This window comes from Pan troglodytes, chromosome 14 (genome assembly GCF_028858775.2).
Source record: "Pan troglodytes isolate AG18354 chromosome 14, NHGRI_mPanTro3-v2.0_pri, whole genome shotgun sequence".
Classification (NCBI taxonomy): Eukaryota; Metazoa; Chordata; class Mammalia; order Primates; family Hominidae; genus Pan; species Pan troglodytes.
Window position 1 is genome coordinate 81385338 of NC_072412.2, and position 24579 is coordinate 81409916.

The 24579-nt window shown below is 37.6% G+C and overlaps 1 protein-coding gene across 39 annotated transcripts in view; it reads left to right on the top strand.

Annotated features, from left to right (window-relative positions):
- The window catches only part of LMO7 (LIM domain 7), a 310361-nt gene that overhangs the window by 149097 nt on the left and 136685 nt on the right, over positions 1 to 24579 (top strand). For 38 of the 39 annotated variants that reach the window (XR_010150516.1, XR_010150517.1, XM_016925377.3 and 35 more), the window contains one exon: positions 15775 to 15845. The exons of the other annotated variant lie outside the window; for it this stretch is intronic. Coding sequence is in view for 35 of the 38 variants with exons in the window: in XM_016925377.3 (XP_016780866.2) it covers positions 15775 to 15845 (71 nt within the window). In the remaining 3 variants the exon portion in view is untranslated. The remainder of the gene's footprint in view (positions 1 to 15774; positions 15846 to 24579) is intronic. 39 annotated transcript variants of the gene reach the window in all.

A 24579-nucleotide genomic window follows, 5' to 3' on the forward strand; every position in this document is an offset into this window, starting at 1 on the left:
AGGCAAGAGAGAATGAGAGCCAAACAAAAGAGGAAACCCCTTATAAAACCATCAGATCTCATGAGACTTATTCACTATCACAAGAACAGTATAGGGGAAACTGCCCCCATGATTCAGTTATCTCCCACTGGGTCCTTCCCACAACAAGTGGGAATTATGGGAGCTACAATTCACAATGAGATTTGGGTGGGGACACAGCCAAACCATATCAGGCAGTGTCTTCCTTTTCTTTGTTATCTTGAAAGGGAACATGTGTATTGATCTTTTATATTTCTCAATATACCAGAAAGTATTTTAAAATATTGTTATTCATGCTTCAACTTTTATAACCTTTAATCAAATGATTCCAATAAGTGGAAATAAAATTACTACTTGATCAACGGGAAACTAATAATTAGATGCATTGTAGAGCTGTCAGTGTATCTACTTTTGAGATAAATAAGCTGGAAACTTTGTTGAGATCACTTAAGGCCCTAGAAAGAATCTAGGAAAAACTGTTTCTGCAAGTTGTTTGAGGAAAGCTGATTTCTCCACAATTCTGTCATTGGGAATGTAATTAACTCTCAACAGGGAGTTGGAGAATTCTACAAACCCATTTAATGTGGCCCTCTTTGTGATATCTTTCGTGTATTTTCAGCTTTGAGACCATACAATTAAAGTGAATTATGGAAAAAGACAATAAATGTACCTGAGAAAACCTTGGCCTGTGGAATTATTTATATATAATGCAAAGATGACACACTTAAAAACAAGATAGATGCAAATATATGAAAGGAGGAAATATCAGAATTTCATATTAAAATATTTCTGGATATAAAGTAGCTGGGGTAGAAATTCCACTTTGCAAATTAAGACCTATTCTTGTGAAAAAAAATATAAATACATATATGTAATATAATATACTTATATATTTTTAAGAGATAGGGTCTAGCTGTGTTGCTCAGGCTAGACTGCAGTGGCAGGATCATAGCTTACTGCAGTCTTGAACCTCCTGGATTCAAGGAATCCTCCTGAGTAGTTGGGACTACAGACATGTGCCCCCTCACCTGGTTAATTTTTTAATTTTTTGTAGAGATGGCTTCTCACTATGTTGCTCAGGCTGATCTGGAACTCCTGGCTTCAAGGGATCCTTCTACTTGGCCTCCCAAAGTGCTGGAATTACAGATGTGAGACATTTCATCTGGCCAAAATATATTTAAGTTTTTTTTGTTTTTTGTTTTTTTTCGGGGAGGGGTAGGCATTTAGAGTACAGGAATCATTTAAATAGCTTAATTTCTGTTGAACTTCTTTTGTATATGGGGCATGAGATGGTGCGAAAGGTCTTTGTAACTGTCTTTTAAAAAGTTATCTTTATTGAGTTTGAACAAAATGCACAAATGTCTCAGTGTACAGTTCAATGAATTTTTTAAAAAAAACATTTATTGAGATATAATTCACATACTATACAATTCACTCTTTTAAAGTATATAATTCAGTGGCTTTTAATATATTCACAGAATTGCCGAGCCATCACCACATCTAATTTCAAAACATTTTCACCACCCCAAAAGAAAACATGTATCCGTTAGCAGTCACTCTCCATTCTCTCTTTCCCCTAGCCCCTGACAACCATTAATCTGCTTTTTGTTTCTAGGATTACCTTATTCTGGACATTTCACATAAATAGAATAATACCATATTTGGTCTTTTTTTACCTTAAGCCTAATGTTTTCAAGATTTATTTATGCGATGGCATGTATTAGTACAGTAGTGTTCCCTTATCAGGAAGTACGTTTCCTGATAAAAGGATTGTGTTCTAAGACTCCCCCAGTAGGTGCCTGAAACTGAGGAAAGTACCAAACTTGACTGCTGTCGATCAGAACATATTTCTGTTCCTGTCTTCCACTCACAGATTTAATGTCTTTTCCATCTTAGCAACTGTCGTGCACTGTGGTCATAAGTTTTGCAGTTTGAGGTGTGACAACCAAAACTAGCATGAATTTCTTTCTCTTTCTTTACAATTTCCAAGATAGAAGATTTTTTTTTTTTTTTTTTTTTTTTTTACTGTAGTATCGAGGGAACCAGCCCCCAATATTTCAATGTAGGTTCTTTTCTATTTTCCCTACGTGTCGGCCGGTCTGAGAAATAAATAAGAAATTTTACAGCTGGGTCTCTGGGGGTGACATCACATGTCGGCAGGTTCTATGATGCCCCCAAGCTGCAAAACCAACACGTTTTTATTAGGGGTTTCAAAAGGGGAGGGAGTGTACGAATAGGGTGTGGGTCACAGAGATCGCATGCTTCAAAAGGCAATAAAATATCACAAGGCAAATAGGGGCAGAGCAAGATCACAAGGCCAGGGTGAAATTAGAATTGCTGATGAGGTTTCATGTCCCACTGTGCACCCATTGTCATTGATAAACATCTTAACAGGAAACAGGGTTCAAGAGCAGAGAACCGGTCTGACTAGAATTCGCCAGGCTGGAATTTCTTAATGCTAGCAAGCCTGGGGGCGCTGCAGGAGATGAGGGCATATTTTATCCCTTATCTTCAACTGCATAAGACAGACACTCCCAGAGCGGCCATTTTAGAGGCTTCCCCCTGGGAATGCATTCTTTTCCCAGGGCTGTTCCTTGCTGAGAAAAAGAATTCAGTGATATTTCTCCTATTCGCTTTTACAAGAAGAGAAATATGACTCTGTTCTGCCCGACCCTGCAGGCAGTCAGGCCTTATGGTTATCTCCCTTGTTCCCTGAACATCGCTGTTATCCTGTTCTTTTAGGATGCCCAGATTTCATATTGTTCAAACACACATGTTTTACAAACAATTTGTACAGATAACACAATCATCACAGGGTCCTGAGGCGACATACATCCTCAGCTTATGAAGATGATGGGATTAAGAGATTAAAGTAAAGACAGACATAGGAAATTATAAGAGTATTGACTGGGGAAGTGATAAATGTCCATGAAATCTTCACAATTTATGTTCAGAGATTGCAGTAAAGACAGGCCTAAGAAATTATAACAGTATTCATTTGGAGAACTAATAAACGTCCATGAAATCTTCAATTTATGTTCTTCTGCCATGGCTTCAGCTGGTCCCTCTGTTCAGGTTCCCTGACTTCCTGCAATACTGTAGATCTTAGCAACCTCAGCATATGATTGTTTTCCTTATTAAGTCAAGAACTTTCACCTTTTCACTTAAAGGGAGTACTTGATAGCTTCTCTTTGGCATTTTGGAATTGCCAGCATCACTACTCTTTGTGCTTTGGCACCATTATTAGGTCAACCATGGGTGACTTGAACACAAACACTGTGGTCAACAGCCGATCTGCAAACCAAGAAGACTGCTAAGAGACTCATGGGCAGGGAGCACATGCAGTGTGAATATGCTGGACAAAGGGACAGTTCACAGAGGGGGACACAGCAGAATGGCTTGAGATTTCATCACACTATGCAAAACAATGCGCAATTTAAAACTTAAGAATTGTTTATTTCTGAAATCTTCCATTTAATATTTCTGGACTGTGGTTGACTGTGGGTAACTGCAACTACAGAAAGTGGAACCATGGAAGCAGACCACTGTACTTCATTCCAGTGATTGCTGAATCATATTCCATTGTGTAGTTACACCATGTTCTATTTGTTCATTCATCAGTTCATGGACATTTGGGTAGTTTCCACTTTTTGGTTGTTATGAACATTCATATACAAGTTTTTGTGTGGAGGTATGATTTCATCTCATTTGGGTATGCACTAGGAATAGATTGTAGTGACCTTTTTGCTTCTGGAAGGTTGACAGATGGACTACGTTGTTGTTGGCTTGCAGTGGGTATCCATCAAGAATTATTGCAAGAATTCTTGTGTAACTGGGCGTCTCAGCCGCATTACTTAATAATACCAAACTTAAACTGGATAGTAAAGTATATCATAGGTAGCAAGGGCGTAACTGTCAGTTTGAAGTTTATGTGAAATAAGTAGTGACTCTTACATGTGATAGAGATGTACCATAACCCAAAATGAATGTGATCCCACAGCGATGCCTCTCCTAGTAATTCACAGGGAGGTAAGTAGGTAATTGTTGAGACTTGCTAATGTGTGTGTGAAACATTTCTGCAAAAAATGACGCCATCTTTTTGCTGTTGAGAACCCATGATTATATTAAGCATTTGAACTATACTTAAAATATCCTGATAATGATTGTTCACATCTACTTGTGCCTTGTGTGGTAGTTATTTAAAAACTTCTTAATCTAGAAAAAAATAATTTAAGGCTAGACTTTTTTCCCTTAGGATATTTTCCTTATTGTCTGCAACAATATAATTTGGAGTATAAACCTGTGTTTATAGACAAAATGCAATGTCCTCATTAGAAGTGATTTTTGTGATTGTTAACATAATGAAGCATAGGCTGTAAAACTAGCACATGTTTTGTATGTGTTTTCGGTGAACTTACCTGGCCCCTAATAGGACTCAGGTTGTCTTGGATTTTGATGGATTGATGAAACCTTGTACATAAATTGCCAGTCCTGGAACCAATCTTCCTTCATTTCTTCCCTGTTTTATTTAGTTTTTCTTCCAGTTGTATTTCATTTTTGGCTTGTTAATAATTGTGGTTTAGTAAAAATAACTTGAGACTGTAAGCTGAAAGTTGGCTATGGTCTAGGGAAGTGGGCTTCTTCTCGTGGACTAGAAATGTTTAAACTTATTCTTTTTTTTTCCCTCAAAATATGAGTGCAGCTGACGTCTGGTTTAACGATGATTGAGTGAGAATTTTGAGTGTTTATAAAGACAGTTAGCTTTTAATTATCTGGGCACACAACCCGGAGCATTGCATTTTGCTGGCTGTTTCCCTGCTCCTTCCTTCTGGCTCTGTGAAGACTTGTTGGCCTTCCCCAAGAGAAGGTGAAGTTGGAAGTGTAACTGACCCCAGCCACTCTGAGATGAAAGTTGGGGTAGCAGGCAGAAGGGTAGGAGAAATGTTTAGACTTTTGACCACTGTGAGACTTTTGGGTTCCATCTAGAATTCAGGGATCTGTGCAGTTCTGATTACCACTATCTTGGAAGACTGCGAGTTGGCTTTGGTTTTGCTATCAAATGATATTAGTATTGGCAAAAATAGTCCTAGTATACTCCCCAATATTATGTAGTACAATGCCAAATCTTAATAGAAATGAGTGACTTGAGAATTACCCCTTAAAGGAATGTTATTTGCTGAATATACAATATAAGTTTACCAAGAACATGGTGTAATTCAGTGGGTTAACCACATATGCCATTTTGACTACAATTTCAAAACAGGGTTAGAATTTTAAAGAGGAAGTTCCAAGAATTGCTTCATTTTACTTTTTATATTCCTAGTGCTGTGCACCATGTCAGGTATGTATATAGCAGGTTGTCATTAAATAATTTTTGAATGAATGAATAAATGAATGCTTTCTTTGTATCTTAGTTAAAATTAAGACAGATTATTTAAATGAAAAGTTAAACTCTAACATATTCTTTAACCTGGAAAGATTTTCATGTAGCAAATTAATAGTGGTGACAAGCTTTCAACTTTGAAGGTTTCATCCAACCATATAGTCTTTCAAAAAGTATCACTAGAGTGATATACTTTCATGTACTCTTGTATGTTTTTATTCTTGAGCTACTGACAAAACTAGGATGGGTTTTCTCCTGTGCAGTAGAAGGCTACTTTAATAAAGTGATGTCAAGAACTGAGGAAGGCTGTTCCTCCAAAACACAACCAACTCCCTCATCCCCCGCAACACACACCTGCAATTTAATCATCTGTTTGGTCTTTTTGTTTGTTTGTTTTTTATTCCTATAAATTAGTAAATAGCAACTATTTATAGGAAGAATAATTTGATTTAAAAGTGATGAGGGTGTGTAAGCTGTATTTCAGCCAGTGAGAAGTTGGGTAAGAGCCTCCTGCTCTTGGGAGTATGCAGTGTAGACTGGAATGACTGGGGGAATAGGAGGTAAGTCGCTAATTACAGTTTAGAGTTCCCTGAGTGCTTTCACAGACACTCTCATTTGATGCTCAATGCGCTGATATATAGAGAACTACCTACTGGTCTAGGTCTCAAGTCCAGTAACCTTGGTGTAGCTCAATTTCCTCATGTGTAAACCAGGGGTAAGAGATGCTACCACATAGGGTTGCTACAAAGATTCAGGCCCAAAGCAGACAGTGTGAGTGTTGGCTGACATAACTCGGGTTCCTGTTTTATAGCTGAGGCCTTGAGAAGTTAGGAGACAGTCTTCATTATCCAAGGAGTCTGGTACTCCCATCTCAGCTTCTCTGACTTCAGGTTCTTTGTGTGTGTGTGTGTGTGTGTGTGTGCACTGTGAGGACAGTTTAAAAAGTGCAAAACCCATCCTTTTGTGAAGAACTGGCTTCTCTGACATCATGAATGACTTTTTCAATCATTCTATTCAGGGACAGGAAAGAGGTAGGAGATATTTATTCCATTTAAATTACGTTCCGTTTTTACCTAATGTGTTAATGGTAAGCCATAATCCTTGCATTTGTAAGTTTTTGGTATTTGTAACCAATGAGATCTGTCAAAGATGTTGCATCATAAATAATGATGTGGACATCTATGGAATTTATTATAAAAATTTGATGTGTTTTGTGGAGTCATGGAGATCATATAATGGTTGTTTCAACAATGAAGTTTAATGAACGGAGTGAAGAAGGGTGTTTTTAATTGATTGACAGCTTTAGAGAAGGCATCCAGCTCCTCCTGTATACCAGCCTGGGGCTTCTCCCTGCGGAAAAATGCCCTGTACTATCTCATTATAAGGTCATGATACGTGAACACTTAGTTATCTCCTTGAATGAAAAATTATGGCAAACATGGCTCTTGGGAATTGTTTCATGATGTGGTTCGTCTGTACCACAGTGGTTTCTAACGTCAATGTTTGTTGGGATTTTTTTGTTTCTCATTACTAATGTTGAAATGATTGGTGTGATGATGGTTTGTATCTTAAGTATCATGACCTAGTAGCTGATCTGTCAATTAGTAAGTAACTTAATTTGAAATCAACTGTGAGCCCAGTTGAAGCTCACAGCCTAACGTTTGTCAGCAAACCCCTCTCCCCAGCTTTGAATACAAGCTCAAAACAATGTTTTTCTTTTTGCACAGGGGTTTGCACACAAATATGGTGGAGAGTGCTTTTGGGATTCTAGGCACCTTTTAAATGGCTGCTTAAAAGAAATTGAAAAAGTTAAACGAGAGAAGTGCCTGCTGACTCGCATTAGTGGGCATTTTGCTGATAACCAGTCTGGTATGAAGTGGTCTTCAAGAAGCTCCCAGAATGTTTGGGATTTAAGTCATGTGGATTATGCGATCAGAACTGGAACTGAGCGATAGAGCTTCAGAGAAACTTGTTGTTTACATTGGCAAGAAATCTTATCCAGCAAGAGGATTAAAATAAAACCATAAACAAAACAGTAAAGGGTGTGAAGATAATTCCCATTTGCTTATGAAATGAATACACCTCATAGCAAAAGAAATGGTGTTTTTTGAAATTTATATACTTGGCAATTATTGCCTTAATATTTATCTGATAGATATTTTCTTCTACAGAACCTGTTTTTTAATAACTTCCTATCAAGGGCTTCTTCAGAGGCCACAGGTGGTAAGACAGGTTTGGCAGAGGTGTTTGTGCGGAATATGCCCTCGGGAGGCTGCTCCGCCCTTCATATGCTCGGGTAGGCTAATTACAACCTCAGAGGAAGCCCCAAGAGCCTCACACTTGGTGCAGTCACTTCCTAGCTTCTTTGCCACAGGATGGCTGGAAGCACGAGCCTACACTGGGATATGTAGCCTTTTTTCCCAGAGGAGTCGAAATGCCTTCACAAGTCACTTGTGTACTATGAAGTAGATAGGGCAAATATTAATTTCCCTTTTAAAATTAAGGGACTGAGTGGTGATTTAAAAGTGTATCATGTGAGATAGGTCCAGGATTAAACCTGAGGTATTCTCTCCTGATGTGTATCTCTTCAGATTATTTTAGGTGGGGATGATTTTATTTAACTGCCTTAGGAAAATATGGAAAGGGGCAAACAAGAAAGAGAAGAAAAAATTGTATACAAGGCAGGGTGTGGCTGTTTGACTACATAGTCATCACTCCTGTTTGTGTTGACTTTTGATAACTTAAGTGGGAAACATGTGGTCTCTATTTATGTGGTTCCTATGAATCACAACAGCATTACGTGAAATGTGTCACACCTTAAATAACTTGCTAATGAGTAAGGTTCAAAATTATAGAAAAACTGAATGAGTAATTGTTAGATTAGAACTACTAAACAGTTCTTTTAAAATACTGTAATTTCTTTCAGAATACTGAATTCTCAACATAAGAATGAGTTCACATTTAAAGTGTGATTTATTCTTATTTTTAAACAACCTACTTTCACTATGTTTTGAGATGGTTTGTAGATTTATAACTTTTGCAATGTTGTCAGAAGACAGAAAATAATTTAATAACTCAGTTTCTTCCTTTAAATAAAGGATGTTGCATCTGGCAAAACAGACATTTATCTGCTAAGATGCAGCTTCTTACTTTCATTCTACAGATGGATAGTAACAGGTAATAATAACAGCTAGCATTCGTGAGTGCTTGTCTTGGGTCAGGCAAGTGCTAAGTGTTTCATGCATATTATCTCATTTAATTCTCACCATAACCCTTTGAGATGGGTATATTTAATCTCCATTTCACAAATGGGATAACTAAGATGTTACGTAGCTTGTTCAGAATTGCAGGTAGAAAGTGGCAGAGCAGGGCTTTAAACCCAGGCATCCTAGTTCCAGCGCCCCTACTTGGCCTCAACAGGCCACCATTGACATCATGTTGTGACCTTAAGGTAAGTAGCTGAGGCAGCCTCTGTAGACCTAATAGTCCTGCTATAAAATTGTGCTTTCTTTTTTTGGTTTTAAACTCATAAAAAATTTTTGTTTTATTTTAGGGGGAGTCTTAGGTGAGTTTACAATTATATGGTATAAGAGTTGCTAATTAAAAAATCAGATTTTTCGAGTTATTGAGGTCGGAGTAGCTAGTATGTGCAGTACAAATGTTTTATAATGTTTGTGAAAATGCCCACAGAACTGTTAAAACATTTAAAGAGAACTTATCTTATACTGAAGTTTAGAGTATTATATTTTTATTATCTTCCTCTGTCTCTTGCACCTACACCCATGCACACACACAGTCATTATGTGTTAACACATCTTTTTATCCAGGAAAATTGGATGAAAAGATTAACTGAACATTTTTATTTACTGATCTACCTTCTATACCCTTAACAGAGGAGGATTATTTTTGAAGCTGTATTATGTTGTAAAATACCCTAATTTAAAAATGTCTGAATAGATTGAAGATAATTTAATTTTTGTAGCCTAAAAATACTTTAGAGTCTAATGTAGTTGAGTTACTCTTTTACTGAGTACTTATAAAATGCTGTTGGTTTTTGGTGTCTGTTTCATGTGGGAGGTTTTTTAACTTTCTAGAAAGTTAAACGTTCTGAGCCTCGAATTTCATACTAGTGAAATGGAGATAATCATAAGGATTATTAAATTTAAGATTGTGTGGATTGCATAGATAATAAGAAAAATTACCTAGGACAAAAACTGGTGTCAGCCTCTTCTATTCTTTGTTCCTTTAGGTACAGGAGATTTAGTAAATTGACCTAAATCTGATTGGTTTTGGCTTCTTTTGAATGTTGTTCTTTTATATTAATAAATTTATTTATAAATTTATATATAAACACCTGTAGTCTTTAAAGAATATAAACAAAAGATAACATTAAAAATAAGTGTAATTCTACAACTTAGGAATAATTACTGTTAGTATATTTATTCCATGTTTACTTATGATACATTCTTATAGAGTTATAGAAATTGGGATTATACTCCCAATTTTTCATAAACTTTCCCAATTTTTCATAAATTGCTTTTTAAATAATATTCTTTACAAGTAATAAATCCACTTTTATGACATGAATTTCAATTTCATGTCATTTTCTGTTTTATGGCTATATCATAATATAATCAAGTTCTTATTGCTGGGCATTCAGGTTATTTGCAATTGTTGCTATTTATTCTACAGAACGCTGTGAAACAATTCTGTTCTGTGTGCCTGTCCTGTTGTCCTAGTATAAACTCCTAGATCCTGCACCTAGGAGAATATGCATATTTAAGACTTCTGATACATATCACAAATTACCTTCTAGAATTGTGGTAACATTTTATATTACCTTCAGTGGTGTACAGGACATGCCAGATTGCCATGTCTTCAAAATATAAGCTATTATTTAAAACCTTTGTTTAGTTTTTATATTGTCTTTTTTTAAAAAAATATATAAATACTGTACAAATGGAATTTGGTCTTTTATCATCATTATTTAGATTTTGGAAAGTACGTAAGTACAAGAGTACGTCAATATTTGGATATATGAGGGGGTCTTCAGACCCCCTCATATATCTACATATGATCTTGCCTTTCTATCATCTTTTTGGGGGAGATGAACCATTATGGATAGTTGGGTTTTCTGAATAGCTTTGAAGATTCCATTTTGCCCACTTTATTAAAGGATATTCTAAATATAACTAACTTAGCCATGTCTATATGATGCGGAGGTGTGTTTCTGAGGATTAATTGTTGGAGTATTGTCAGAGTGGTAACTTCAGGGTTGATGCATATAAGGAGGTTTGGCATGTACTGTTTAACCACCCTCAAGAACTTGATTGCACATTTCAGCCACTACAAACTAATAAGCAGGTGATATTTTCCCTGCTTCAGGTGAGCACACTGGGGTGCAGAGAGGTTATGTAACTTGCTTAAGATCACACAGTCATTAGGTAGTGAATGTGGAATTTGAACTTGCTTTGGTCAGACTTCAGTTCTTTTTCTTTCCATTTTGCCACTTGCTACATGCTACCCTCTTGATTGGCCCTTTCATTGCTGTTGACTGTCATTCTTCACTGCTATCCGGTGTCTGCAGGACACAGCCCTTCTTTCTTGTAAATCACTGCTTTGAATCTATATTGATTTGGGAATGGAATTGCCAGATTATAAGTGTCAGTGGCTCTGAGGGGCTTTGCTATGACTAGAGAGAATGGGCTTTAGCATCTGCGTTGGATGTTTCTGGGCCTATTTCATGCTTTTTGGCTGTGCATAGGAGTTTCCAGATGAAGGACATGTTACAACGTTTTCTATAGTTGAGATCTGCACTCCCCTTGAGTTTGTTTTGGAACAATTTGGGGAAAATTCAAAAGAGTTTCTGTTGCACAGGTTGGTGGGATAATCCAGGGTCCTTTCAGTTATTTTCAGAAGAATATGCCATTCTCTTTGGGTATGTTTAACTGTGCTTTAAACATTACATTTTTCTTTTTTATTTATTTATTTATTATACTTTAAGTTTTAGGGTACATGTGCACAACGTGCAGGTTAGTTACATATGTATACATGTGCCATGTTGGTGTGCTGCACCCATCAGCTCGTCATTTAACATTAGGTATATCTCCTAATGCTATCCCTCCCCGCTCCCCCCACCCCACAACAGTCCCCGGTGTGTGATGTTCCCCTTCCTGTGTCCATGTGTTCTCATTGTTCAGTTCCCACCTATGAGTGAGAACATGTGGTGTTTGGTTTTTTATCCTTGTGATAGTTCGCTGAGAATGATGGTTTCCAGCTTCATCCATGTCCCTAAAAAGGACATGAACTCATCATTTTTTATGGCAGCATAGTATTCCATGGTGTATATGTGCCACATTTTCTTAATCCAGTCTATCATTGTTGGACATTTGGCTTGGATCCAAGTCTTTGTTATTGTGAAAAGTGCCGCAATAAACATACATGTGCATGTGTCTTTATAGCAGCATGATTTATAATCCTTTGGGTATATACCCAGTAATGGGATTGCTGGGTCAAATGGTATTTCTACTTCAAGATCCCTGGGGAATCACCACACTGACTTCCACAATGGTTGAACTAGTTTACAGTCCCACCAACAGTGTAAAAGTGTTCCTATTTCTCCACATCCTCTCCAGCACCTGTTGTTTCCTGACTTTTTAATGATTGCCATTCTAACTGGTGTGAGATGGTATCTCATTGTGGTTTTGATTTGCATTTCTCTGATGGCCAGTGATGATGAGCATTTTTTCATATGTCTTTTGGCTGCATAAATGTCTTCTTTTGAGAAGTGTCTGTTCATATCCTTTGCTCACTTTTTGATGGGGCTGTTTGTTTTTTTTCTTGTAGATTTGTTTGAGTTCATTGTAGATTCTGGATATTAGCCCTTTGTCAGATGAGTAGGTTGCAAAATTTTCTCCCATTCTGTAGGTTGCCTGTTCACTCTGATGGTAGTTTCTTTTGCTGTGCAGAAGCTCTTTAGTTTAATTAGATCCCATTTGTTAATTTTGGCTTTTGTTGCCATTGCTTTTGGTGTTTTAGACATGAAGTCCTTGCCCATGCCTATGTCCTGAATGGTATTGCCTAGGTTTTCTTCTAGGGTTTTTATGGTTTTAGGTCTAATATTTAAGTCTTTAATCCTTCTTGAATTAATTTTTGTATAAGGTGTAAGGAAGGGATCCAGTTTCAGCTTTCTACATATGGCTAGCCAGTTTTCCCAGCACCATTTATTAAATAGGGAATCCTTTCCTCATTTCTTGTTTTTGTCAGGTTTGTCAAAGCTCAGATAGTTGTAGATATGCGGCGTTATTTCTGAGGGCTCTGTTCTGTTCCATTGGTCTATATCTCTGTTTTGGTAGCAGTACCATGCTGTTTTGGTTACTATAGCCTTGTAGTATAGTTTGAGGTCAGGTAGCGTGATGCCTCCAGCTTTTTTCTTTTGGCTTAGGATTGACTTGGCAATGCGGGCCCTTTTTTGGTTCCATATGAACTTTAAAGTAGTTTTTTCTTATTCGGTGAAGAAAGGCATTGGTAGCTTGATGGGGATGGCATTGAATCTATAAATTACCTTGGGCAGTATGGCCATTTTCATGATATTGATTCTTCTATCCATGAGCATGGAATGTTCTTCCATTTGTTTGTATCCTCTTTTATTTCATTGAGCAGTGGTTTGTAGTTCTCCTTGAAGAGGTCCTTCACATCCCTTGTAAGTTGGATTCCTAGGTATTTTATTCTCTTTGAAGCAATTGTGAATGGGAGTTCACTCATGATTTGGCTCTCTGTTTGTCTGTTATTGGTGTATAAGAATGCTTGTGATTTTTGCACATTGATTTTGTATCCTGAGACTTTGCTGAAGTTGCCTATCAGCTTCAGGAGATTTTGGGCTGAGATGATGGGGTTTTCTAGATATACAATCATGTCATCTGCAAACAGGGACAATTTGACTTCCTCTTTTCCTAATTGAATACCCTTTATTTCCTTTTCCTGCCTGATTGCCCTGGCCAGAACTTCCAACACTATGTTGAATAGGAGTGGTGAGAGAGGGCATCCCTGTCTTGTGCCAGTTTTTAAAGGGAATGCTTCCAGTTTTTGCCCATTCATTATGATATTGGCTGTGGGTTTGTCATAGATAGCTCTTATTATTTTGAGATACGTCCCATCAATACCTAATTTATTGAGAGTTTTTAGCATGAAGGGTTGTTGAATTTTGTCAAAGGCCTTTTCTGCATCTATTGAGATAATCATATGGTTTTTGTCATTGGTTCTGTTTATATGCTGTATTACATTTATTGATTTGCATATGTTGAACCAGCCTTGCATCCCAGGGATGAAGCCCACTTGATCATGGTGGATAAGCTTCTTGATGTGCTGCTGGATTCGGTTTGCCAGTATTTTATTGAGGATTTTTGCATTGATGTTCATCAGGGATATTGGTCTAAAATTCTCTTTTTTGGTTGTGTCTCTGCCAGGCTTTGGTATCAGGATGATTCTGGCTTCATAAAATGAGTTAGGGAGGACTCCTTCTTTTTCTATTGATTGGAATAGTTTCAGAAGGAATGGTACCAGTTCCTCCTTGTACCTCTGGTAGTATTTGGCTGTGAATCCATCTGGTCCTGGACTTTTTTTGGTTGGTAAGCTATTAATTATTGCCTCAATTTCAGAGCCTGTTATTGGTCTATTCAGAGACTCAATGCCGTCTGTCACCCCTGTCTTTGACTAGGAAAGGGAATTCCCGGACCCCTTGTGCTTCCTGCGCGAGGCGGTGCCTCGCCCTGCTTCGGCTCACGCTCGGTGCGCTGCACCCACTGTCCTGCACCCACTTCCTGACACTCCCCAGTGAGAGGAAGCCAGTACCTCAGTCGGAAATGCAGAAATCACCCGTCTTCTGCGTCGCTCACGCTGGGAGCTGTAGACTGGAGCTGTTCCTATTTGGCCGTCTTGGGTCCACCCCCTACATTTTTCTTATGAGGCTGTGGACTCCCTGATGGAAGAGCTGCCTGCCTTCAAAACGTGTTTTTTTTTTTCAGTAAATTCCTACCCAGCATTCAGGTAATGCCTGTAACAGACACTCTGCCTTTGTTTAAGTAAAGCAGCAGTGCAGCCCTTCTGTAGATTAATGCCAAGTATAGGAAGGATCTACCTCTTCCTGAGTTTGAGCATGTTGCCTCCTGGCCCAGGCTTCTGTCCAAATGTATAGAACAACCTCTGAGAAACACAACCATTATTTTGTCAGTTAACAGATATCATGTCTAGCTGCAGCGATGTTGGGCACTGTGGAGAGATGCAGAATGAAGACACACAGGGATTCTAGGGGGACCGTGAAGCTGGCAGTAGTGAGGATAGCTGGGGGATGGTGGTAAAGGTCCCTTCGTTGAGCCCTGGAGCCAACCTGGGATTTAAGATTGGTGACTTTCCAGTTCAGGATATCAGAAATGTATTTCTTTCTGAAGTGGCAGGTGGAGCAGGGACTACTCCTGTTCTTACGTGGTGGCTGCATCTCCAGGACAGCTGGTGTCACTGCTGTTGGTCCCTGCCCTCCCCTTGAGCTGGGACTCAGTCCCAGGGGTTGTTCTTAGGGCAGCTTTTTTCCCACTGTGACCTTCATTTTCTCTGCTACTATTTCCCCTGTGGAATCCCCTTTTCTATCCCAGCCACCTCCCCCTTCAGAGAGAGAATCTAGAGATTTTTCTAGAGGTTTCACCAACATTACTGGTGGTGGTAACTGCAGGTGCCTGTTCCTCTGTAATTCCTTAAGTTGGGAATTGTCTGTTTAAAATATTCACCATCTCACCTCTCTTTCTTTTGTCTCTCTGCGCCAGGATTTAATAGTCTTCTCCCCAGGATGTTTCAATAAATGGCTCTTTACATCAATTAGGACGATTTCATAAATAAGTTTAAGAAGTGTCATGCCCTCTGCTGTTTAGCTTTGTAGTGAAATTTGAGGAATATAAAGATAGAATTGAAATTAATGATATGTGTATTCAGTGTCGTTGGTATCTTGAGTTTCTATCTTATACTGTTTTTATTCATTCTTAGTAGAATAGATCACCCATAGGTTTTTAAAAAATATATAAAATATGTTGAAAATTTAGTTTAGCTCTTTTGTGTATCATCCAATAAAATGATTATATTACCGAAAACACTCATTGTAATTTTTTCCTGCATATATTTGTCATACTAAAATGGTTAAACTATCTCTTTGTAATATAAAACAGACAGTACATATTCCTATAAGGAACAGATTATAGGCTATAACAGTCTATGTATGCAAATACTTCAAGTATAACATTAAATGCATATTAATTAATCTAATACTGAATTGGACTTGTGTGCTATCCCTGCTTAAGAGAAAATTAACAACCAAACCTATCTTTCAGGCAGTAACAGAGAAGAATTTTGAAACAAAAGATTTTCGAGCCTCTCTAGAAAACGGTGTTCTGCTGTGTGAGTAAGTATTTAAAGTATTTAAAAAATAATTCAAAAGCAAAGATATGTGTGTGTGTGAGTGATGAGGTGTTTGGCTCCTCCCATGGCCACCGTAGTCACAGATATGTGTTCTTGGTCACAGGTGAGATTTGATCCCTGCAAATTGATACCTCACAATACGAGACAGTAGGAAGAAGGGGTTATCAGTCTCTGTATCTAAAGATAGCACTGGTAAAATATATATTATTTTTAATTAGTAAACAAGAAAGATTCTATTGCATGGTGGGCCAGTGGGGGGTGGGTGATTGAGAAGGAAGCCTTATGACATGTTACCATTGATCTCTTAGTCTGAATATTCTAATGGGTAGAATTGCCTGGTTTGGAAGTTAATACACAAAATCTTTGCTTCATCAATAAATCTTGATGATTGGAGTGGTAGATTTTTCCTTTAAGCTTTAAGTGGAGTCATTACATTACCAAAATCAATTTGACTTATGGACCATTCATTCAATTAATAGATACCATTGAGAACCACACCCCAGACTTTGCTTACAAAGAAGTAAGATAGGCTAGTACCATGATTGATAGTATAAGGCCTACATTGTATGTGTAGTGTAATATTTTGTTCCCCAATGGATGCATAGTACAGTTAGTCAAGTATATGAACTTTGGGAATAAGGGAGAGGCAGGCCTGTGAGGCATAAGGATGAAATCCTGGGTGAGGGTAGAGGTTGCAGAAGCGAGCAAATAAATTCTAAGAATGTACTTGAGTACTCACCCACATTTTTGAAAGCACTTAATTATTTCAATCTAGACACTTTTCGCACAGGTATTTATGCTATCTGTTCACATGTAAGCAGTGAGAGTGTATACACTAGTACTTAGAGATTTTGATTATCCTTTTGAAGGAGTTGTTTGCAGCAAAAGGTCTGGAGTCAAAGGGCCTAGGTTAGATTTCTTGCTCCATTATTTTTGGACCTTTGAATAAGTGACCTCACATCTTTGAACATTTGACCAAGTGATTTAACATTTGAGCCTTATTTTCTCATCGGTAAAGCAGAGATCAAGGTATCTGATGTGCCTAATTCACAGAGTTGCTGAGTTCAACAATATATATTTTAAGGTTTTTATAAACGATCAAACTTTGTATATATACAAGTTGTTGCTAGATGATGGGCATGTAAATAACAGTCTATCTTGTCAGCTCTGTTGGCAAGTGTTCAAAGTTCTTTGTCTTAAGGTGATATTATTAATTTTGTTCCATATGAAGTTGCTGATATTTAACCATTTGTGACCTAAAGAAGTGTCAATTTCGTGTGGTTTCACCTAACGTATAGGTGACATGTATAGGACACACATGTGAATAAGGGCCAGGAATAAAGTTCAAAGTGTCTTTCTTGTCGTCTTCCAATGTCACATTCATTGGAATGTGAATAGTGTTTCAATTAGTTTGACAATGAGTCAAATAGTGTTTAAGCTAATTTAAGTAGACCACATAGCCCAACTGGCCACTAATGGGAAGTTACTTTATCTTAATTTGAAAACAGTATGATTTAAATGTACTCTAGTAATGTTTAGAAGATGGAGGGGAAACAGTGCCTATTAGAAAGAGGCATGTGACCTGCAAACTACTTTAGCTATTATTTAAATGTTTGCAGTAAAAAAAAAAGCCATCAACCATACACCCCACAAGTCTAAATAGGAATTGGGTAGGTTTGTGCCTTCAAGGAAGTGTGCCTATGAAGCACGGAGTTTCTTTTTAGATTTACAAAAGCATATATCTCGAATATATGATCTTTCAAAGAAGTAATTTTGTAGGTTATATATTTCCAGTAATGAACTATTGCCCATAATATTTTAGGGGTCCCACTTTTGGGGCATTGACCCCATAAATAGATCATTAAACATGTTTGAGAATGACAACCAGGTTTTGATTTAAAATGCAACTTATGCACCAGCCTGGGCTCTGAATGATGAGAAGTGATTTCCAAAAGCTATACCTAGCCTGAAAAGATCTGCATAGTGTGACCAAGGAGGATATTCAGAGTTGATGAAAAACTATTGTGAGCACAAGCAGTACATGTTAGAATAAATATGTAATTTCTACCTTAATGGCAACAGCAAACATTTGGATGAATGTTTAGAGATATATTGGCTTTTTAAAAAGTCACTTTAATTCTCAGACTTCCAAAGCTAATTCTAATATTGTTTTCTAATTGGAATTTTTCTAATTTGGATTTTGTGCATTGCCACATAAGTCTAATCAGTCTCTTAGTACCCAGTATTCTTTAAATTAATGTTTCCCAGAAGTAGCTTAAGTAAATCTGAAGCCATGGTAATCAGCAATTGTAATTTACTGTGGGACACCAAAGTCCTGCATAATATTTTTATTAAAAAATCTTTCTCTAAATTGTGAATCACGTTGTTTATAGTCACTGTTTGATGACGACACATTCATCTAAAAGCTGTGGTGTTAACGAATAAAAAGCCCAGATAACCATATTTAGTATGAAACCTGTAACTGAGGAAAGCCTGGCTGGTTGCACTCTGAAATGATTAAGCAGGCACTGCTGTTTGTGGCCACATCCACCTGTGTTATATATAATGCCTGAGAGGAAAACAAAGTCAGCTGTTCAGAGATCTGGTATTACAAGCCCTGACTTTTTAATTAGTGGTAAATATAGTAAGCTATCTGTCTTTGAGGATATTTTACCCACTAGAGATCCCAAGTTTTAGGTGAAATATGATTAGGATATTTTTAAAACCTGAATTCATTTTCGTACAGGAAAAGGCTGACTTCTATCTGGCTCACTGCCAGAATCATATTTCTTGTGAAATACAGGTTCTGCTTGTTGCCTATTAGAAACCTCTAGGCATTCTCATTCATTACCACCATTAAAGATTTTCTTAATATTTCATCCAGTAATTTCAGCAATTTAAAAAAAATCCATTAGTAGTACTCTTTCCTTTTGAACTGGTGTTCTGAAATATCAAAGTCAAAAGTTCGAATAGCTTATAGCTTTCACCCAGTTGGAAGTGTACTGACATTTCAGATAGTCTAAAGTGGGGATAAACCATGCACTGAGGTTTCAGACAAGATACACATTTGAGTAATGAGGATAGTTATATGCGTTCATTGCCTTTTAATCTGATTGACTATTGAAGTTAGTATCTTCATGTTAGTCATTTTAGTGTTGTTTAGTTTGACTGTGGCATCTAGTGAGTTGGGATTTCATCAAGGAATACTCCCTTGATGAAAGTCTATGATTGTAGTCTCTCTTGGTTTTACTAAACAGTGAGATGGGAACACTGTCTGATATTTTTGCTTTTCTAATTAATAAAAGGATTGACGAGTTTTTATAAGGTGGTTTTAGTTCCTTGTTATAATGTGCTATGAATTTTATTAATAGTGTTCATTAATCTGTCTTCTTTCTTCAGTATTTCTTAGTGTTCATGTGGACTGCCTTATTATATATATTTAAAAAATATAAAAGATGTATCACTTCATCAGTGTCCATGATCTTGTTTTGCTCTGGGTTCTAGCAGAATTATTCCTCTTTTCCAAACATATTTGGTTGAGACATAAACAGCTAATGATATCAGTAATTTCCCAGTTACTCATCTTATGATGACAATCTTGGAAATATTCAAATGAAAACACTCTTTTTTTTTTTTTTTTTTTCTCTGATGAAGAAAGAAGATTTGCTTGACGATAGTCTGATTGGGTGTGTCAGTGGTTAGTCAGTCTGTACCTCCCATCCCTGGAATGATCCCAAGTCTCTGCCACAGTCAGCTATGCATCAGAAGTTTATGCCTTTTTGAACACATGACTCACAGTAAGAACACTCTTCTCGGCCGGGCGCGGTGGCTCACGCCTGTAATCCCTGCACTTTGGGAGTCCGAGGCAGGCGGATCATGAGGTCAGCAGATCGAGACCATCCTGGCTAACATGGCGAAACCCCGTCTCTACTAAAAATACAAAAAATTAGCTGGGTGTAGTGGCGGGCGCCTGTAGTCCCAGCTACTCGGGAGGCTGAGGCAGGAGAATGGCGTGAACCTGGGAGGCGGAGCTTGCAGTGAGTGGAGATGGTACCACTGCACTCCAGCCTGGGCAACAGAGCGAGACTCCGTCTCAAAAAAAAAAAAAAAAAAAAAAAACACAAACAAAAAAACACAACTCTTCTCTCACTGTCACCAGGTCTTCTTTTTCCTTTCTTGTATCTTGGAAAGACAGGAGCAAGATATTCACCCCTATCAGTGTTCCTATTTGTATCAGCCATGTGACCACAACAGTATCTGCCTAAAAATACTGTAATAATTTATTAAGGATTATATATATACATATTCAATAGAAAAATATATATATTTTTATTTTTACAAATACTACTGTTTACTCTGGGACACTCAGATGATCATTTTAAGGCACGGGGTAAGATAGAGAACTTTGTCACTTGTCATTCCTGCCAAGAGAGCTCTATCTTTTTTGTTGGAGTTGGAGATCTCCACCCACACATGGAGTGCCGGTGACATGGGTAGGCCCCCTGGGGCTTCCATGCAGTGCTCCATGGGAAGCCCAGAGGCTTTCATGTAGTGGGAAAGGCTTTTTTTCTTAGAGGTGTTTCTGGTTTTGAATTTCCTGAGGAGGACAGTTGCTTACATACAGTGCTCCAGCATGCCAACACTATTAACCCTGATCTGTTTTTACAGCCTTTTGAAATTTAGTGAAAACTGTTTTTCTTCACTTTCAAGTAATATAAGCTTTGCAGTTTCCATGTTATGTGATAGCCCAGCAATAGGCAAACAATGGTGCAAGGGTTCAAGTTCATAAAAATGAATGTAAAAATTTTAACCTGTTTTCACTTAATGGCAGTATTTTATGGTTGGCATTTGCATGCCTTTTTAAGCATCATGGTTTGTTTCACCTGTGATGTAATATCTGTGTCTAGCAAAAACATGATTTTTTGTTTCAAAGAAAGAGTATATCAAGTTGAAAGTCAGCTTGGCAAATGAACTTAAAAATTCACTTCAGTTATGGTAGAGACACTCTAAAGACTCATTTCAAGTTTTGCAGAAGTTTTTTAATATTGTGGCCTTAAAGTTGAGGGTTGAAATCCTGGAGAGAGACTGATATATCACTCTTATTTACCTGAGGGATCGAGAGGAATTTAGTAACATTACTTCGTAGTTAAATAGTACAGGAAGCCAGGTCCCTCCGTTAGATTCCTTTTGCTTTCTGTTGTTTTTGTTTTGAAGACTTTTTAAAAGAACAGTTTTGGGTTCACAGAAAAACTGAGGGGAAGGTACAGAAAGATCCCATATTTTCCATGCCCCCACACATGCACAGCCTCCCCCATTATCAACGTCCCCCACCAGAGGGGTACATTGGTTACAAATGATGGACCTACATTGACACATCATCATCACCCAGAGTCCATGGTTTACATTAGGGTTCATTCTTGGTGTTGTACGTTGTATGGTTTTGGATAAATGTGTAATGACATGTACCCATCATTATAGTATCATCCAGAATTGTTTCACTGCTGTAGAAATCCTCTGCGCTCCTCCTATTCATCCCTCCCTTACCTCTAATCCCTGGAAACCACCAATCTTTACTGTCTTTATGATTTTGGCTTTTCCAGAATGTCACATAGTTGGACTCATACAGTGCGTAGCCTTTTCAGATTGGCTTCTTTCACTGAGTAATATGCACTTACTTCCATGTCTTTTTATGGTTTGATAGCTCATGTCTCTCTCTTTTTTTTTTTTTTTTGAGATGGAGTCTCACTCTTGTCCACCAGGCTGGAGTGCAATGGCGCGATCTCGGCTTACTGCAACCTCCGCCTCCTGGGTTCAAGCGATTCTCCTGCCTCAGCCTCTCGAGTAGCTGGGACTACAGGCACGCACCACCACGCCTGGCTAATTTTTGTATCTTTAGTAGAGACAGGGTTTCACCATGTTGGCCAGGCTGGTCTCGAACTCCTGACCTCAAGTGATCTGTCCGCCTTGGCCTCCGAAAGTGCTGGGATTATAGGCGTGAGCCACTGTACCCAACCAGTTCGTGTCTCTTTAGTGCTGAATAACATTCTACTGTCTGGAGGTTCCACAGTTTGTTTATTCATTCATCAAATGAAGGCCATCTTGGTTGCTTCTCAGTTATGGCAATTATGAATAAAACTGCTATGAACATCCATGATATGGTTTGGCCCTGTGTCCCATCCAAATCTCATGTCAAATTGTAATTCCCAGTGTTGGGGGAGGGACCTGGTGGGAGGTGATTAGATCATGGGGGTGGGTTTCCCCCATGCTGTTCTCATGATAGTGAGTGAGTTCTCACGAGACCTGATGTTTTAAAAGTGTGTGGCACTTCCCCCTTCACTTGCTGTCTGTCCTTCTCTGCCACGGTAGGACCCGCTTGCTTCCCCTTCACCTTCTGCCGTGATTGTAAATTTCCTGAGGCCTCCCAGTCATGCCTCCTGTTAAGCCTGTGGAATTTTGAGTTAATTAAACCTCTTTTCTTCATAAATTACCTAGTCTCAGGTAGTTCTTAATAGCAGTGTGAGAATGGACTAATACAATCCATGTGCAGTTTTTTGTGTAAATGTAAATTTTTAGCTCCTTTTGGTAAATACCAAGGAACATGATTGCTGGATCATATGGTCAGGTAGTTCTTAATAGCAGTGTGAGAATGGACTAATACAATCCATGTGCAGTTTTTTGTGTAAATGTAAATTTTTAGCTCCTTTTGGTAAATACCAAGGAACATGACTGCTGGATCATATGGTAAGAGTATATTTAGTTTTGTAAGAAGCTGCCAAACTCTTTCAAAATGTCTGTACCATTTTGCATTTCTACCAGCAGAGAATGAGAGTTTTTGTTGTTCCACGTCGTTGTCAGCATTTGGTGTTGTCCGTGTTCTGAATTTTGACCATTCTAATGAATGTGTAGTGGTATCTCATTATTTTAATTTACATGTCCGTGATAACATATGATGTGGAGCATCTTTTCATGTCCTTATTTGTCATCTGCGTGTCTTCCTTAGTGAGGTGTCTGTTAAGGTCTTTGGCCCATTTTTTAATCAGATTTTCTTTTTGTTGACTTTTTAAGAGTTCCTTGTATATTTTAGATAAGAGTCCCTTTTCAGATATGTCTTTTACAAATATTTTCTCTCAGTCTGTGGCTTGTCTTTTTATTCCCTTGACAGTGTCTTTCACAAAGCAGATATTTTTAATTTTAATGAAGTCCAGTGTGTCAATTATTTCTTTTATGAATTGTGCTTTTTGTGTCTTGTCTAAAAAGTCATTGTCAAACCTAAAGTCTCTAGACTTCCCCCTGTGTTTTCTTCTAGGAGTTTTAATAGTTTTTGGTTTTATATTTAGGTCTGTGATCCACTTTGAGTTCATTGTTGAGAAGGGTGTAAGGTCTGTGTCTAAATGCCGTTTGCCTTTGATGTGACATTGGGAAATTTTCTACTACTCAGTGAAATCCATTAGTGCTATAATTATTGAGGGTCTCAGAATAAGAGGTATCTGCCCTGAGACTACTCAAGCTTTGCTAGACTTACTTCAGGATGCTTCAAGCAGAACAGTGAGGCTATATAATAAAGTTCCATCATAAGAAAGTGATGACTATAAATTACATTGGTACTGACGTTGCTGTTGCACACACTTTCCCATCTTAGCATTTACTGTTAACTTTTACTGTGTGTTGTAGGTAATTCAGCAGTATTCAAAATTACTACCATAGAAATTCTAGAAATTAAACTTAACATCAATTTTACTAGCAATCTTTGAAAATATTAAAGTTATCATAAATATTTATATTGAATGCTTTTAGACTTTTAAATTATATATACTGGTTATTTTACCCATGGGCATGTGATTACTTATTTTAAAATATTGCAGCTTATGAATTTAAATAAAAGTTATTAATTTAAAATTTTAGTAAGGCATTTACTTAATTAAGATAACCAGTCCAAGTTAATGTATCTGATAGTTTACTCTTTTGATCAACATTGACAATAAGTAGAGAATATCAAGGTTTGACTTTTCTGGCAACAAAAAAATACTAGGGAGGAGTGTTGTTGGTAAGAGCAAAAAGCAATTTCTAGCATTTGAAAGCAGAGGTAAAATGTTTAAAAATTTCTTTATAAAGAAGATAGAGATTTTGAAGAATTTGATATTTCACAGAAATATTTCTGCATTAAAAACTGGGCAGTGGATTTTAATAAATATCTGTAAAGCACCTATGAAATGCCAGCTTTTTTTTGCTAAGTACTAGGCGATGCTGTTTGGAGAGGGAGAGGGTTGTCTGTGCCTCTGGTAGCTGGACCGTCTGATTGCTCTGCTGCTGATCCCAGCACATTGCCATATTTAGTACACATTAAAATGCTTAATGAGCAGAATTTGTGTTTAGAGGAAAAGTAAGCAAATTTTGTTTTAAACAAAACATTGTTTTGTTTAACAAAATTGGTTTTTCATTCCTAAGTTACTTCACTTAGAATTAATGATCTCCCATTCTGTCCAGGTTGCTGCAAATGCCATTTCATTCCTTTTTATGGCTGAGTAGTATTCCATGGTATATGCATATATACACCACATTTTCTTTATCCACTCATTGATTGATGGGCATTTGGGCTGGTTCCATATTCTTGCAAGTGCAAATTGCGCTGCTATAAACATGGGTGTGCAAGTATCTTTTTCATATAATGACTTATTTTGATAAGTCATTGTTTAAACAAAAATCATTGTTTAAAATAG